This window comes from Caretta caretta, chromosome 1, assembly GCF_965140235.1.
Source record: "Caretta caretta isolate rCarCar2 chromosome 1, rCarCar1.hap1, whole genome shotgun sequence".
In the NCBI taxonomy this organism is placed as follows: domain Eukaryota; kingdom Metazoa; phylum Chordata; order Testudines; family Cheloniidae; genus Caretta; species Caretta caretta.
In genome coordinates, this window is record NC_134206.1 from 231483587 (window position 1) to 231502024 (window position 18438).

At 45.4% G+C, this 18438-nt stretch overlaps 1 protein-coding gene across 2 annotated transcripts in view; it reads left to right on the plus strand.

Annotated features, from left to right (window-relative positions):
• Positions 1-11841: 11841 nt before the first annotated feature.
• ARFGAP3 (ARF GTPase activating protein 3) overlaps positions 11842-18438 on the plus strand; it is an 80159-nt gene continuing 73562 nt past the window's right edge. Inside the window, exon 1 of one of the 2 annotated variants that reach the window (XM_048825673.2) lies at positions 11842-12044. In XM_048825673.2, coding sequence (XP_048681630.1) covers positions 11976-12044 — 69 coding nt within the window. In that variant the 5' untranslated portion in view covers positions 11842-11975. The remainder of the gene's footprint in view (positions 12045-18438) is intronic. The other variant, XM_048825683.2, reaches the window with a different exon arrangement.

Genomic DNA, 18438 nt, shown 5'->3' on the forward strand with positions numbered 1-18438 from the left:
GGGAAATTCTGATATTTTGACATTTGTTTCTGACCTAAACTGGGACAAAAAGTAGAAATATCAAAATTTTCAGGGAATGAAAAGTTCTAAAACATTTTGATTCAGAAATGATTAAACATCTCATTTTGTCATTTTCTACTGAAATGAAACATTTAGATATTTTAACATACTTCAGTGTGTTGAATTGACCCAAAACTGACCAGTTCAACATTAAACTGCATCTCCTTATGGTGCTGCATTGTCTGATGGGAGTTGTAGTTTGGGTACTTGAATGCAGCACCTAGGTTGGTCAGAGGGAGACCACATTTCATAATGGAAAATGTAGTCTGGCCAGGAAGCCTATCTTATAGGAAAGACTTAGGGCATGAGATGCCAAACAACAACTCCCCTGAGGCAATACAACACCATAGGAAAACAATACCTAGCTCTTCAATAGCACTTTTCATCCATAGATTTCAAAATGCTTTAAAAGGCAGTTAGTATCATTATCCCCATTGTACAGTTTAATGTTGAACTGACTTGAAACCAAACATTGAGAGTCAGTATAAAAAATCCAAAACATTTAGGTTACGATCGAACTAACCCAAAACTAAATACTTTGGTTTTCCCAATGGCAAATTTTGATTCTTCTTCCATTCAATCTCAGGTGCATGAGCACCCAGTGCACCAGATTTGGAGATTTTTCCCTTAGCGGTATCCATTGGAGCATGCACCTTCTGCTGCTCCATGCTCCTACACAATGGTATAAAGGGAAGAGTCTCCCCTGACCCCACTCATTTTCTTCTTACTGCCCATGTTTGGCAGTCGGAGCATGTTCGCTTGCTTCAGCAAGTTTTCCCTTTCAGTTAAATTGTTTTTCCTCTTGTATATAGTTTTGTACTTATTCAGAGTTAGCTTAGTGTAAGTTTAATTCCTTAGTTGTTTTCAGTAGTTAGTGGAGTGTTGATTCCCACTTGTTCTAGGTGCCAATACCTGGTAATTGAGAATGCTTCTGTCTTTGAGCTTTCAGTTTTGCATATGATGCAGAAAATTTGTGCTGGTGAGTGACCCTCATTCTCTATGTCAAAAGTGCCTTGGTGAGGGTCATTTCTGGGACAGGTGTCAGATCTGTAGTAACTTTAGTCCCCAAACTAAAAGATAGGGAGATGAAACTCTATCACCTTCTGATGGAAGCAGCCCTGTGTCCACCTCCAAAGCCTTCCTGTTCGGAGCAGGCCCTGAGCATTTCTGTTTTAGTCAGAGGTGCCCCTCCAGACATTACTGAGTCTTGGTGCTGCTCTGCTTCTCCAGTACTGAGGAAAAAACGTTGGCAGGGTGCTTCAAAGGACTCCTCTCCCAAGAGATCAAGGATCCCAATACCATCAACCAGTAAACAGACTACGAAGCAGCATAGAGTATCCTTAGAAAAGAGGCAGTTCAGTGCCAATGGCATCTCATGCAGGGTTGTCGACTCTGACACTGGTGCCTGGGCCATTGAGACTGATCACTGCAGTTGAACCGATGCATTCTGCCATACTGACCGCTTTGATGCAACAGCAGCAACATCAAGGGAAACTCTCGGACCAGTGATGTCTGAGGCATATGCTGCAATGCAAGACCCCCTATGCCGCTTAGTTCTGGCCTCTCCAGCACTACAGGGGACATCTCACCTGGTACCGCAAACCCTCAGTCTGCATTAGACCTGCCTGCAGGTAGAAATCAGTTTCCAGTACTGTGGGCAGTTTCAGACCCTCCTGCATCTCCTTGTTTGATGCTGTTCAGAGGCAAGCCCAGTATGCTTCCCTTGCTACCATCATCTTCAGAGTCTTGGTAGCATTCCTTGGCACTGAGGGGTACCATGTGCCCCTGGTCAGTGACTTGGACTCATCTTTGGAATCCGAGATTAGCTCATATGTGCCTCAGTCCTGAGATAAGAAGCATTACTCTTCCTCACCAACGGGTTTTCGCTCTTGGTATCTGGCAGAGGTTCCATGTTGTTCAAGGGTCACGGATCCTTGATCTGGAAGAGGTTGAGGTCCAATGCCCTAAAAGTGGCCAATTTGCAGCCCATGAGGTTTTCCTCCCACCATCAGATCTTCCCTATACCTTCCTCCCTCCAGATCCCCAAGTAGATGCTAGGAAAGTTTGCATGAAGAAGCTTGTGAGTTGGGTACTGAGCAGGAGCAAACTGCTTCAGCAGAACCTCCCTCGGAGTTATAGGAAGTTCCACCTCCACCTCCTCTCCTTTTCTCATCTTCATCACCCATAAGTAGGGCCCTACCAAATTCACAGTCCATTTTGGTTAATTTCATGGCCAGGAGGTTTTAAAATGAGTCGGTTTCACATTTTCAGATGCATACATCTGAAATGTCACAATGTTGTAATTTTGGGGGTACTGAACCAAAGGCGGTCAGGATGGGAGGGTTGCAAGGCCTTTGTAGGAGGGTTGTGGGAATGCCATCCTTACTTCTGCCCTGCTCCTGGCAGTGGTGCTTCCTTCATAGCTGGGCAGCCAGAGAGGAAGGCTGCTGGCCAGGCATTCAGCTCTAAACCCAGTGCCACCGCCAGCAGCAGCGTAGAAGTGAGGGTCGCAGGGCATGGGGGGTGGTTTACCATATGTCTGGTTTCCTAGCAGCCTTCTGGCACGAAGGGCTAACGGCTGGAGCCGCAGCCTCCCGGCATTGGGAGGTGATGGCTGGAGCTGCCAGAGGTTCCTAGAGGTGGGTCTGACCTGCCCTGGGAGCAGCCCCTGCTGGGGAAGAAGTTTTGTCTCTTCCCCATCTCTGGCCAGGATTAGCAGCTGGAGCCCTGCGGTGGGTAGGAGCCTCCAGCTAGCTGCCAGATTTCATGGGGGAGATAAGATTTCAGCATCCATGACGTGTTTTTCACAGCTGTGAATTTGCTAAGGCCCTACCCATAAGATTGTGATGACTGGAGTGTCCTCACTTCTACAGAATGATTACAGGGCCTATCAGAACCTGTTGAAGAGAGTTGCTTCCTCCCTGGACATACAGGTGGAGGTAGTTCAGGAGAGCTCACATAGATTGATGGATATTTATCATCAGGGCCCTCCTGAGTAGCTCTCTCCATAAATGAAGACATTCTGGAACCCACAAAGGTTTTGTGGCAAACACCTTTTCTGCCACCAACAGCCAAAAGGACTGAGTGGAGGTACCATGTCTCCTCATGGGATTTGAGCATTTTTATAGCATGCTTCTACCTCAAAGTTGAAAAACTGGACTACAATTTCATATCCTGAACCAAAAGCCTTGCTGGGTAAATATGATTTCTCCCTCTGGGACCATGTTAAGTTGGTGGACAAGTTACCAGAGGATGACAGGCAAGACTTTCAGCCAGTAGTGGAAGAGGGAAAGCTGGTAGCTAGGATGTCTCTCCAGGCTTCATTGGATGGGGCGGATTCTGCAGCCAGGGCCATGACATCTGCGATCTCAACTCACAGATATTCATAGCTTCCATCGCTGGGTCTGCCAGAGGAGGTCCAACAGACTATCAGGATCTCCCATTTGAGGGATCAACCTTCTTTTCCTAGCAGATTGATCAGCTTCACAGTCTCAAGGACTCCAGGGCTACATTGAAGTCTTTAAGGATTTATACGCTGCTCCCTAAAAAGATGCAATTCCGCCTTCAGTCATTCCACCATTATGATTCCTTTATGCCTAGGAATCCTGATCAATCTAGAAGGAAGGGGAAGTGTCACAGGAGGAAATTATGACCTCCTTACTTTTGGTCTTTAGCAAGCTCATCTAGATAGCCTGGAAATTCTAAGCAGTCTTTTTGACAGCCTTGCAAAGGATAGCTTACCAGTTTGCCTTATGCCAGCTTCTCCTATCCCTGATTTTTCCAACAAGTTATCCTACTTTCTACCTGCTTGAACCCATATTCACACAGATCAGTGGGTCCTAAGCATTGTGGAGTTGCGATACACCCTTAGTTTTTCTATGTCTCCTTTCTACCGCCCTTCCCCATCCTTTTCAGGGACCACTCTGACAAGGAGTTTGTCCTTTGGGAGATGCAGCCTCTTGTCCTGTTGGGAGCTATTGCGGAGGTCCCTCCTTTACCCATAGGAAAAGGGTTCTATGCACACTACTCCCTATTCCAAAGGCAAAAGGAGGTCTCAATCCCATATTAGGCTCATGAGAGCTAAACAAATAGATAAAGAAAATAACATTTTCTATGGTCATCCTGACGAAATCGCCTCCCTAGTTCCTGGTGACTGGTATGCTGTCCTTGACTTAAAGGACACTTACTTTCATATTTCAGAGTAGCAGCTGTGTTAGTCTGTATCTGCAAAAAGAAAAGGAGTACTTGTGGCACCTTAGAGACTAACAAATGTATTTGAGCATAAGCTTTCGTGAGCTACAGCTATCTGTCAAAGCCACAGGGGATTCCTCAGATTTATAGTCAGTGAATCCCATTATCAGTTTACAGTTCTGCCCTTTGGCCTATCCATGCATTATTTACAAAATTCATGACAGTGGTGACTATGTTCCTAAAGAGATTAGGAGTATGTGTTTCCATACCTGGAAGACTGTTTGGTGAAGGGTCGGTCCAGGTAGAATTCAATGTGGCCAAGATCCAGTCCCTTTTCAGAGTTTTGGGGCTGCTGATCAATAAGGACAAGTCAGTCTTCTCCCCTGTTCAGAGGATAGAGATTATAGGGACAGTCCTGGATTCCACAGTAGGCTGGGCTTTCCTCCCACAAACCAGATTCTAAACTGTTAGCTATTTCATTAGATCTGAAGGCTCATCCAACCATAACCATAAGGAACTGCCTCAGACTTGTGGGGTGCATGGCCTCATGTACATATGTTTGGCATGTCATGCTTTGTCTCAAGAAGTTGCAGAGCTGAGTGAGCTCAGTGTACCTCCTGATTCCTCATCAACCTGACATGCTAGTTTGAGTGCCCACAGGAGTAGCCTCCTTGGACTTGTGGATGGACGCAGCCAATGTACCTTTGTCACCCCCACAGCCCACGTTGATTCTGATTACAGATGCTTCTTCTAGAGGTTAGAGAGCCTACCTGGGGGTTCTACAGACTCAAGGTCTCTGGTCTCTCCATATAAATGTGAGGCAGTTAAGAGCCATTCATCTAACCTGCCAGGCTTTCCACCCCCACATCAAGTGAAATAATTTACTTTTTTTATGGACAACATAGCAGAAATGTTCATAGAATCATAAAAATGTCTTCCTGGAAAGGATCTCGAGAAGTCATTGAGTCCAACCTCTTGCGCTGTGATATGACCAAGAAACCTACCCCATCCCTGACGAGTGTTTCTCCAACCTATTCTTAAAAACCTCAAATGATGGGGATTCCACACCATCCCTTGGAAGCCTATTCCAGAGCTTAACTACCCTTGTACTTAGAAAGTTTTTCTTAATATTTAACCTAAATCATCCTTGCTGCAGAATAAGCTCATTACTTCTGCATGTCCATGGAAGATATGACAAGAACAACTGATCACTGCCCTCTATATAACAGCCCCTAACTCTGGGGGGACCTGATAAAAGTCTTCATCTATGTTATCTTTTCTAAATTCTAAACATGCCCAGTTTATTTAACCTTTCTTCACAGGTCACGTTTTTTAAGCTTTAATTTTTTTTTGCTCTCCTCTGGACTCTCTCCAATTTGTCCATCTTTCCTAAGTGTGGTACCCAGAATTGGACATAGTACTTCAGCTGAGGCATCACAAGTGCCAAGTAATGGGAGTTACCTCCTGTGTCTTATATACAATACTCCTGTTAATACACCCCAGAATAATATTAACCTTTTTTGCAGCTGTATAACAGAAATTAACTCATTTACTAAATCTGTGATCCATTATAATCCTAGATCTTTTTCAGCAGTATAATCATCTAGCCAGTTATTCCCATTTTGTAGTTGTGCATTGACTTTTTTTCTTCCTAAGTGAAGTACTTTGCACTACTTTATTGAATTTCACCTTGCTGAATTCAGACCAATTCTTTAATTTGTCAACATCACTTTTAATTCTAATCCTGTGCTCCAAAGTTCTTGCAACCCCTCAAAGCTTGGTGTCATCAGCACATTTTATAAGCAGATTGTACACTCCTTTATCCAACTCATTAGTGCAAACGTTAAATAGTAGTGGCCCCAGACTGACCCCCATGGATCCCCAATAGATATGTTCTCCTAGTTTGCCAGTGACTCTTTAACTACTCTTTGAGTATGGTCTTTCAACCAGTTACCTTATAGTAACTTCAGGTAGACCGCATTTCCCTAGCTTGCTTACCAGAATGTCATGTGGGACTGTGTCAAAAGGCAGATGTGAAGAAAAGCTCTGGTGTGTAGCTCAAAGTCGTCTCTCTTCCATCAACAAAAGTTGATCTAATAAAAGATATTTACTTTACCCATCTTGTTTTACTAAAATCTCCCAGCCACTAAGCCAGTAATCCTGTCAAGGAAATAAATTAGGTTGGTTTGGCATAATTTGTTTTTGACAAATCCACATTGGCTATTCCTTATAACCATATTATCTTCCAGGTGCTTACAAAATAATTGTTTAATAATTTGTTCCTGTATCTTTCCAAGTATCGAAGTTAGGCTGACTGGTCTGTAATTCCCCAGGTCTTTGTGCCCCTTTTTAAAGACAGGCACTATGTTTGCCCTTCTCCAGTCTTCTGGGACCTCCCTCATCCTTCAGGAGTTCTCAAAGATACAGTAATTGCTAGTGGTTCTGAAATTGCTTCAGCTAATTCTTAAGTAGCTACTGGTGAATTTCATTGGGCCCTGCCAACTTGAATATATCTACAGGTTTCAGAGGAACAGCCGTGTTAGTCTGTATTCGCAAAAAGAAAAGGAGTACTTGTGGCACCTTAGAGACTAACCAATTTATTTGAGCATGAGCTTTCGTGAGCTACAGCTCACTTCATCAGATGTTTACCGTGGAAACTGCAGCAGACTTTATATACACACAGAGAATATGAAACAATACCTCCTCCCACCCCACTGTCCTGCTGGTAATAGCTTATCTAAAGTGATCAACAGGTGGGCCATTTCCAGCACAAATCCAGGTTTTCTCACCCTCCACCCCCCCACACAAATTCACTCTCCTGCTGGTGCACCAGCAGGAGAGTGAATTTGTGTGGGGGGGTGGAGGGTGAGAAAACCTGGATTTGTGCTGGAAATGGCCCACCTGTTGATCACTTTAGATAAGCTATTACCAGCAGGACAGTGGGGTGGGAGGAGGTATTGTTTCATGATTTCTGTGTGTATATAAAGTCTGCTGCAGTTTCCACGGTAAACATCTGATGAAGTGAGCTGTAGCTCACGAAAGCTCATGCTCAAATAAATTGGTTAGTCTCTAAGGTGCCACAAGTACTCCTTTTCTTTTTGAATATATCTAATTTACCTAAATATTCTTTAACCTGTTCTTTCCCTATTTTGGCTTGTATTACTTCCCCTTTCTTCATGTTATTTGTGTGAACATCTGGTTACCATTAACCTTTTTAGTGAAGACTAATGCAAAATAGGCATTTAAAACCTCAGCTTTCTTGATGTCATCAATTATTAGTTCTCCTTCCCCACTAAGTAGAGGAACTATGTTTTCCTTCATCTTTCTCTTGCTCCTAATGTATTTAAAGAACCTCTTCGGGTTATTGCTCTTTATGTCCTCTGCTAGATGTAACTTATGTTCTACATCAACAGACAGGGGAGGGGCCTGATCGGATTGTCTCTGCCAAGAGGCGATACAGCTTTGTGAGTTTTGTATCACCAATGCGATTCACTTCAAAGCGTCCCACCTTCCAGGTGATCAGAACAGTCTGGCAGACCACTTGAGCTGAACTTTCACCAGACCATAAAAAAATGGGGGTTGCCATACCAACTCTCATGCTGGGTTGGTATGGCAACCCCTATTTTTTCATGCTCTGTGTGTGTGTGTGTGTGTGTGTGTGTGTATCTATATAGATATCTATATATCTGTATTTTCCACTGCATGCATCTGATGAAGTGGGCTTTAGCCCACGAAAGCTTATATTCAAATAAATTTCAAATCTGTTATAGGATGTCCTAGGATTTGAAAGTGGCTATACTTGAACAAAAAAACTTCAGAAACACTTCAAAGAGAAACAGCAGAACTAAAATTCATTTGCAAATTTAACACCATTAATTTGGGCTTGAATAGGGACTGAGAGTGGCTGGCTCATTACAGAAGCAGCTTTGCCTCTCCTGGAATTGACACCTCCTCATCTATTGTTGGGAGGGGTCTACATCCACCCTGATCGAATTGGCCCTGTCAGCACTGGTTCTCCACTTGTGAGGTAACTCCCTTCTCTTCATGTGTCAGTATATTTATGTCTACATCTGTAACTTTCACTCCATGCATCTGAAGAACTGAGGTTTTTACCCACATAAGCTTATGCTCAAATAAATCTGTTAGTCTTTAAGATGCCACCGGACTCCTTGTTCTTTTTGTGGATACAGACTAACACGGCTACCCCCGATACTTGAGTCCTGTACTGGACTGACTGTGTACTAAGGTTACCTGGTATAGCTCTGAAGGAATGCTTTTGCAGGCTGGGCTGATGAACAAACTTCTTCAACTGTCAAACCTACCCAGTCATTGATTTGAGGCAGGAGACTCCCTCTTGTGGGATTTATTTAAAATTTCTTCCTGTTGCAATATAGCCTTTTCTTCTCTGAATTGTAAAGAACCATTTCAGAGGCTTCTAATTGAAGCCCCTGTGTTGAGATCCCTGTCCTGTCCTGTAGGCTCTCAGGTCCATCACATGTACGCCTGCATCACAGGTGCTTCACTTGCTAATGCTCCAGCATCTGGACAGCTCAAAAATAGCATTCTTCACTGCCTCAGGCCGCCTCCTTCCTTCCAGCCAACTCTAGCCACCCACCTGCCTCTAGAGTGACCAGATGTCCTGATTTCATAGGGACAGTCCTGATTTTGCAGTCTTTTTCTTATATAGGCTCCTATTACCCCCCACCCACTGTCCCTATTTTTCACATTTGCTGTCTGGTCACCCTACCTGTCTCCAGCACAGCCCTGGTACTATCCCCTTTCTGAGCAGCATCAGACTGTCCCCTGCTGGCTGGGACCTTTTCAACTGAGTGGCATTGGCACCCTAACAGGATTGTCTGGCTATGTGGACTCTCTCCTCAGGCCCTACGCTACCAGCACTCCCAGCTATCTTCGAGACACCTCTGATTTCCTGAGGAAACTACAATCCATCGGTGATCTTCCAGAAAACACCATCCTGGCCACTATGGATGTAGAAGCCCTCTACACCAACATTCCACACAACGATGAATTACAAGCCGTCAGGAACAGTATCCCCGATAATGTCACGGCAAACCTAGTGGCTGACCTTTGTGACTTTGTCCTCACCCATAACTATTTCACATTTGGGGACAATGTATACCTTCAAATCAGTGGCACTGCTATGGGTACCCACATGGCCCCACAGTATGCCAACATTTTTATGGCTGACTTAGAACAACGCTTCCTCAGTTCTCGTCCCCTAACGCCCCTACTCTACTTGCGCTACATTGATGACATCTTCATCATCTGGACCCATGGAAAAGAAGCCCTTGAGGAATTCCACTCTGATTTCAACAATTTCCATCCCACCATCAACCTCAGCCTAGACCAGTTCACACAAGAGATCCACTTCCTGGACACTACTGTGCTAATAAGCGATGGTCACATAAACACCACCCAATACCAGAAACCTACTGACTGCTATGCCTACCTACATGCCTCCAGCTTTCATCCAGACTACACCACACCACACAATCCATTGTCTACAGCCAAGCTCTGATCCAACTGCATTTGCTCCAACCCCTCAGACAGAGACAAACACCTACAAGATCTCTATCAAGCGTTCTTAAAACTACACTACCCACCTGCTGAAGTGAAGAAACAGATTGACAGAGCCAGAAGAGTACCCAGAAGTCACCTACTACAGGACAGGCCCAACAAAGAAAATAACAGAACGCCACTAGCCATCACCTTCAGCCCCCAACTAAAACCTCTCCAGTGCATCATCGAAGACCTACAACCTATCCTGAAAAATGATCCCTCACTCTCACAGATCTTGGGAGGCAGGCCAGTCCTTGCTTACAGACAGCCCCCCAAACCTGAAGCAAATAGTCTCCAGCAACCACACACCAAAAACACTAACTCAGGAGCCTATCCTTGCAACAAAGCCCGATGCCCACTCTGTCCACATATTTATTCAACTGCCACCATTATAGGACCTAATCACATTAGCCACGCCATCAGGGGCTCATTCACCTGCACATCTACCAATGTGATATATGCTATTATGTGCCAGCAATGCCCTCTGCCATGTACACTGGCCAAACCAGACAGTCTCTACGCAAAAGAATAAATGGACACAAATCTGACCTCAGGAATCCATAACATTCAAAAACCGGTAGGAGAACACTTCAACCTCTCTGGCCACTCAGTAAAAGACTTAAGGGTGGCAATTCTGCAACAGAAAAGCTTCAAAAATAGACTCCACCGAGAAATTGCAGCGCTTGAATTAATATGCAAACTAGATACCATTAATTTGGGTTTGAATAGAGACTGGGAGTGGCTGGGTCATTATACAAATTGAATCTATTTCCCTATGTTAAGTATCCTCACACCTTCTCATCAACTGTCTAAGTGGGCCATCTTTATTATCACTACAAAAGTTTTTTTTTCCTCCTGCTGCTAATAGCTCATCTTAACTAATTAGCCTCTTACAGTTTGTATGGCAAATTCCACCTTCTCTGTATGTGCATGTATTTCTTCTTACTATATGTTCCATTCAATGCATCCGATGAAGTGGGCTGTAGCTCACGAAAACTTATGGTGTAAGAAATTGGTTAGCCTCTAAGGTGCCGCAAGTACTCCTGATTTTTTTGCGGATGTAGACTAACACGGCTGCTATTCTGAAACCATACATAATCAGGTTTGGCAGAATTCAATTTTTAAAATAATTTTGATCCATTTAAATTTTCATAGGGGGGTGAAATTATGGGGTGGGGGAATCACCATTATGTAAAATATACAAAGTAAATATCCCTCAATGAAATCTTAGTATCGGCTCCGCCCGCCTTTTTTCTTTGCCTCTCTGTAAATTCTGAGGGTGGGGGATGAGAATACTTTTCCATGGGGCGGTGTGTGTACGATGCAACGGACGTTAACTGACAGCTCTCGCGTCCTTCCACGGGGCCGTGTGTGCGGTGTTAAAGCCGCTGCTGGCAGCGGGCTGCAGGGGAGTCAGGCAGGCTTTGCGGAGCGTGAGGGTCTCTTCGCAGTGGCCCGGGAACGCGGAGGTGGGGCGGGATAGATGCTGGAGACGGGGCGACGGAAGCAGCCTGAGACGAAGGGACTTGCGCCCCCCCCCCCCCCCACACCACACTCAGCGGCTGCGGGGTGGGCGCCTGACGCCTCGGGTCTCCAGCTCCGAGCGGTGCTATGGCTGGTTCGGGGGGCGGCGGCTACTACGAGCGCAAAGCGAAGGCGGGCGGGTCGCGACGGCGCGGGGGGCAGCGGACACTAACGGCTGTCAAGCCCCCAGGACGCACGACGGCCAGTCGGGACGCGGCGCGGCGGCTCCGGCTGAGGCCTCTCAGCCTCCCCCGGGAAGCGCCGAAAGGTTTGGGGGGGCGGGGTTTCCATCTCCCTCTGCCCCATCGTCTCGTGGTGTAGCCCGAAGTCCCCTGGCTCCGCCTTCGCTCGGCCGCAGGGTAAAGTGGCGGTTAGCGGGCCTGGAGACGGGGGCCAGGCGCGCGCGAGCAACTCCGGCCCCCGGAACGTGGACGGCGCTTTCCCGCGCAGCGCCCCGCCCCCTCGCTCTCGCGCGCTCAGGCCCCGCCCCTCGCGGGCCGGCCCGCTCAGCGCCCGCCCCATCCGTCTGTGCTGCGTGCGTGGGGTGTGGGTGCGGGCGGCCGGCTCCTTCGCTCTCCTGCCCTGCCGCCGCCGAGAGCGGCCCGCCGCGCGGCCCGGCCATGTGCGAGCCCCGCAAGCAGGACATTGTCGCCATCTTCAAGCGGCTCCGCGCCGTCCCCACCAACAAGGTAACGGGGCCGCGGTTGGGCGGGAGCCGGCGCTGAGGGGCGGGGGGAGCTGAACTTTGTTAGTGACACGTCGCACTGTTGGGAGCGGGAGCGGGAGGGGGCGGTGCCAGCGGATACCTTCTCCCCCCCCCCCGCTGTGACTGGCCAGTGGGATCATGGGGGGGCCCCTCTCCCCCCTCTGGCACCGACCCACCATTGCTTCCCCCTGCCTGCTGTGGGCAGCCCTTGCAGGACCCGTGCTCGGGGGGCGGGGGTCTGTCATCACGGAGGAACAGCCTTTTGTTTAGCCTGGCGGGGGCGGAGGGATGGTTGCTCTCTACAGGGGAAACACAAGGGAGGGCGAGGGGCTGTATAAGCTAAAGGATGATGTTGGCATAAGAACAAATGAGTGTAAACTCGCCCTGAACAAACTCAGGTTGGACGTTAGAAAAAGGTTTCTAACCACCGGGGGCGTGAGGTTCTGGAACAGCCTCCCAAAGGGAGTAGTGGGGGAGGCGGAGGCGGGGAGGGGGAACCATTTGATTAGTTTTAAGTGGGGAGCCGGGCACTAATAAATTGGATTGTGTGGTGGGGGGCAGGGTTCACTTCCGGTTTATGTCTTATGTTCCTAAAGCTCATACTTCAGGGTTTCAGTCAGCCTCTGGCTGGTGTCAAAAAGGGATGTCGCTGGCCTCCCCCAATTTAATGTGTGTGTATGTTCAGTCGAACCTCCGAGTTACCAACACCTCAGGAATTGAGGTTGTTCCTAACTCTGAAATGTTTGTAACTCTGAATAAAAGGTTGTGATTGTTCTTTCAAAAGCTTACAACTGAATATTGACTTAATACAGCTTTGAAACTTTACTATGCAGAAGAAAAATGCTGCTTTTAACCATCTTAATTTAAATTAAACAAGCACAGAAACAGTTTCCTTATCTCGTCAAATTTATTTTTTTAAATGTTCCCTTTACTTTTTTTTAATAGTTTGTTTAAAACTGTGTATTTGCTTTATTTTTGGTCTGTGCTGCTGCCTGATTGTGTACTTCCAATTCCAAATGAGGTGTGTGGCTGACTGGTCAGTTCATAACTCTGGTTCATAACTCTGAAGTTCTACTGTGTGTGTGTGTGTATATAATATATATATATATATATTTAATCTCCTTCCTCTGAAGGATGAGGGATGGCCACGGCTGCAGATGGGACATTAGACTGGGAGGATCAGAGCTCTGAGGTGGCACCGAACATGCTCTATCTCTTTCTCTCCCGCCTCGGGTTCTTGGCTGGCTGGTTCTTACTCACATGCTTAAAGTCTAAGTGATTACCACATGTGGGGTCCGGAAGGAATTTTCCCCCAGCCTAGCTTGGCAGTTGACCTTGGAGTTCTTTTTTTTCCCCTTCATCTGCAGCATATGGTGCAGGTCACCTGCCAGGATTTTCTGGGTATGTCTCAATCATTTCCCTGTTATTGCAGGGCTGTCTAGCACTGGTGCACCTAGGTCCCTCCTAATCTTTCCCTGTGGCACCTAATAATCTAGTCTACTGTGGGCTGTAATAGTTTGGTCTAATTTTGGTTGTATTTAGTACCCAGACACTGGGTGGTATTGGTGGTCTGTGATGTACAAGAGTTCAGCCTAGATGACCTGGTGGTCCCTTTTGGCCTTAAAAGCTAGGACTTGATAGTGTGACTGAGCTCAGCGTATGTCCAGAAGACACCCATCTCATTCCACCTGTAAATTGTTGTTTTTGTTGTTGTTGTTGTTATTATTATTGCTAGGTCTGTGACACTCTCCTCTCCCCCATGCACAAACCTCCCCTGAGTGACTCACCCCCAGCAGGGCTCTTGTCAAAGCCTCCCCCTGCTTCACTGCCCCTACTCCACCCTCCTGCCCCCCAGTATGAGGAGACTTAGGATCTAGCCCACATCCTTTCCCCCCATCTCTCCTTCTGGGAAGGGGCAGGCAATACAGGCTCCATCATTATGTTTTCAACCCAATTTACCACAAAGGAGTGTTGCCTCTCCTAGGGAGGGAAACCAGTATGCAGCCTGGGAGAGGTGAGTATGGGGAGCAGGGTGCTCTAACCTCTTGCACCCCAATCTTCCCCTGCTTCCAAACAGCTGTTACTTTATGGATAGAGCTTCCCATGTTCAGGACAATCACAAATGAAACCTCTCAATCCCTGTGTGAGGTGGGTAAGTAGCATCATCCCTATTTTACAGGTGAGGAATGGAAGCAAAGAAAGTTTCAAAACAGAAGCTATGGTTAGACTGCAGTGGATTTAACATCTGGTCTCTTTCCTGAAACTACTTGAAATTAATAAAAGTGGCATCATTCTTTTTGTAGTCCATAAATTGTGCTGTTGTCTTATTGCAAATTACTTGGACCATTGTCCCATCGGCACTTTGTTTCCTTAGTGTTCTGAAGCATTGTTTCATTTTGTTGATGCCTTTGCACTAAGATGTTCAATTAGCTTTTATAAACTATGAAGAAAACTTTATTCACTAAGAATCCCTTCAAAACTATGACAACTAATTTCATTGGCCTTCATTTGCACCTAATGAAAGGAAAAATCCAAATATGAAAGATGTATGATTTGTAGTATAATCTCAGAATATTCTTCACAGTTTTCTCATCAAGTATTGTTTTATGCTTTGGCCCTACCAAAATAGACCAGTGGTTTTCAAACTTTTTTTTCTGTGGACCCAGTTGAAGAAAATTGTTGATGCCCATGACCCAACAGAGTTGGCGATGAGGGGTTTGAAGTGTGGGAGGGGCTCAAGGCTAGGGCAGAGGGTTGAGATGCAGGGGTAAGGGCTGTGGGGTGGGGCTGGAGATGAAGGGTTTGAGGTGCAGGAAGGGATTCCAGGTTGGGGGGGGTTCAGGGCTGAAGCTGGGGTTCAGGTCTGGGGTGGGGCTGGGTATGAGGGGTTTGGGGTGCAGGAAGAGGTTCCAGTTTGGGGGGGGACACATGGTCAAGGTGCGGATTTACCTCTGGCGGCTCCCAGTCAGTGGCGCAGCCAGGGTGCAGAGGCAGGCCTCCTGCCTGTCCTGGGGCACAGTATGGACTGCGGTGCCAGAAGTGGCCAGCAGCAGGTCCACGCAGCTGTCGCCCGCATGCACCCCCCGCCTCCTCCAGCATGCAGAGACCGTGCTCGGGGCAGGATGTGGAGCCCTGTGGCCCCCCCGCCTAGAAGCTGGACCCACTGCTGGCCGCTTCCGGGGTGCAGCGCAGTGTCGGAGCAGCTAGGCACTAGCCTGCATTAGCTGGGCAGCACCGCCGATGGGACTTTTAACATCCCGGTTGGCATTGCTGACCAGAGCTGCTGGGTCGCTGAGCAAGGCGACCCAGTGCCTTTTGAGTCGCGGCCTGAACTTTGAAGAACGCTGAAATAGACAGGTAAAATTAAATGCATATGTATCCTGGAACTGTCTGAGGCATGGATTCTGTCTTGTTACTGTTTGTAAAGTGCCTAATAACATTTTAATTCTATATGAAAAACAGTAGTAATATGTTGAGGCCTATATGATTCAACATTTTGGCCTAATAGTCACCCTAACTGGTATGCGCTGAGGAGGGTGAGGCCTTGTCTTCGAGGCCTTGCCCTACAACTCGAGTCCCATCCACAAACGCTTCCTCAACTTGTATATAGTGGTGCTTTTAACTCAGGTTGGCTGGTCTGTCAGGCATAGACTAAAGCTTGAATTAGCACAATTTGTTAGCTGCTAACACAACTATTCTGTCTTGGGACACAGACTAGCTCCACTCAAATGCAGCTAGTCCTCCAATACCTACCCTCAGTTCCCCCCATGTGCCCAGAAAGGACAAACAAAATCTAACCCAATACATTGGGAAATAATTTATAGAGCAGCTCAACTTACTTTGGTGCAAAGAACTTTTAGAAATATGCCTGTAGAAGAAGTCTTAGGGCTACACGAAAGTGAGGGCAGCAGCTGAAATGTTATTTTCTTGTATGGCCTCAATTACTCAAGTTAGGCTAACGCAAGAGGAGTATCTCAAGTTTTGTTAACTCAAGTGACGTTGCATCTCATTCACTTCCAAAGACAGAGAGAAGAAGGGGGAGAGGGGAGGAAGAATGACAATTCATTGTCCCAACAACTTTCCTGTGTGTGTGTGTGTGTGTGTGTGTGTGTGTGTGTTGAAGTGCATAATGTTTCAGTCTTCAAAGGTAACATAATTTTGTTCATTTATTCTTTTATTTTTTGTTACAACTTGTCCTGTGTCCTCTTTTTCTAGGCATTTCCTTATCTGTTCTCTCTCCCTCCCCCCCACCCCCCCCCAAGCTTTCCGTACTTTCTTTCATGTTGATTTTTTGCTGACATGAGGAGGAAGCGCAAGACTTGGAAAAGCTGTGTATTTTCATATTTCTTACTAATGTCCTTTGGCTGTACTGCTGCTGTAAATATTAAAATATGCAATTTGGGAAGAACTTGGGTATTGTTGGCATAATTTATTACAGCCCTCCCAACCCTGAGCAAAATAAGCTGTACTGGGAAAACTGCATCTACACTAGAGGCTTTTGCTGATGGTTATGTTGGTCATAGATCACATCTCATCATTCCCCTGACCAGCACAGCTATGGCACCATGTCTGCACTACCATTTATGTCGCTCAGGGGTGTGAAAAAACACTCCCCTAAATTTTGCTGGCATAAGTGATAGTGTGCATAGTGGTAATAGCTACTGCCACTCTTTGGGGGTGTTTATGTCGATGGGAGAGCTCTCTCCTGTCAGCATAGAGCAGCTACATGAGAAATCTTACAGTGGTGCAGCTGCATTGGCACAGCTGTGCCGCTGTAATTTTTCTAGTGTAGCCCTAAGTCTTATTTACTTAAAATTTTTGTATAATTAAGTAATCCTTTCAGCTAAATATTTGATTTAATTTACTGACCTTTCAAAAATTATAAAAACATCAAAGCAGCTGGTGTTTGTGTTGTCAATTTTTGTGTCCATGTTCAATGCTACAAATTAGGGAATAACTAATCTCTTTAAACTGTAAGTTTTTCAGGGCATGGTCTGTCTTTACTTTTGTGTATAATGCAGTTCCCATTGTCAATGCGTCACTAAAAGATCAGAATAATTAATTGCCTATATTTGAAGAGAGCAAAAGTTTTGTAACAGTCAAAATAGATTTATCAACACTATATGTAGTTTGATATATAAGTTAATTGTATTGTTTTAAAATTAATATATCTAGGGAAGATATTACTCGGAGGGATGAGTGCCGAATTCAGTTAATCTGCTCAACTCCTTAAGTGCCACACCCACCAAAATCTCTTAGGGCTACGTTTAGTGTATTTCCATATCAGGTAGTGGTATATATCATTATATATACAGAGATGGTACTATGTAAGTACTGGTTTAATAAATGTGTGTTGCAAGACACTAAAGAGTTTATCTGAGTTATCTGTTCTCTGGTGCAAACATGCTGATTATCTGATGCTTGCTTTTTCAGAAATGACTATTAAGCTGATGAACAGAAAAGCTTCCTTTAAAAAACATTTTAACATCCAAAATCAGTGCAGTAGAAACAGGATTACAAGCAAAACTTAAAATAAAGTAACTGAGAATGATGTTATGCTTTAATTACCTGCTAGAATCTAGGATCAGGGTTCTGCTTTCCTTGCGGGAGTTGACAAATGTCTGCCCCTAAAACGATGTAGGGAATACTCTGCTCTATTTTTAGGTGGAAGTGATTTCATAAACTAGTTCAGAAATGCTAGTTCTAATTAAAATTTATATTTATTTCCTGTCGCAGTCCATGCAAGTTGAGAATAAAAAAGAGTTCAGAATGCTGAGCAAAATGAATGTGAATATTGTTTTAATGAGGAGGACGATTCTACTTCTGCAACAACAGTGGTGTGCACAGTGCCTAATACCTAAGATGCAGTGTCTACAAAATAGTAGACTTCACAAAAAGCCTTCAGAGGCTTTTATACATTGTTTCTGTATACCCAACTATTTACAAATTATACATGAATTTTCTCAGAGGACACAGTAAAATGGCCTGTTCATTTAGAGCTAGACCCTGCACCAGCAAAGACAATGAACTTCAATGCACTGCAATAGTCAAATTTACAAGATGATGCAATCAGTTTTAAGATGATGCAATCAAGAAAGCTATAAGAGAACAAATGTTTATAAATCACATAGAAAAATGGAATATTTTGGACTATGTATTATGTTGAACTTTTAAAACACTTTGTTTAAACATAACTGCTTACTGACATTCAGATATTTTTCTCCTATGTTCACTGGGGTAGGTTGTTAGAGATTAGGACCCAGAATAGAGCTGTAAATCTATTCTGGTGTCTCATGTTTAGAAATAAGCAGGTTGGTCTTATTAGCTTCAGCCCAAGAGTATAAACTTTTTCTTTCCTTCCGTTAGAAGGAATTGGG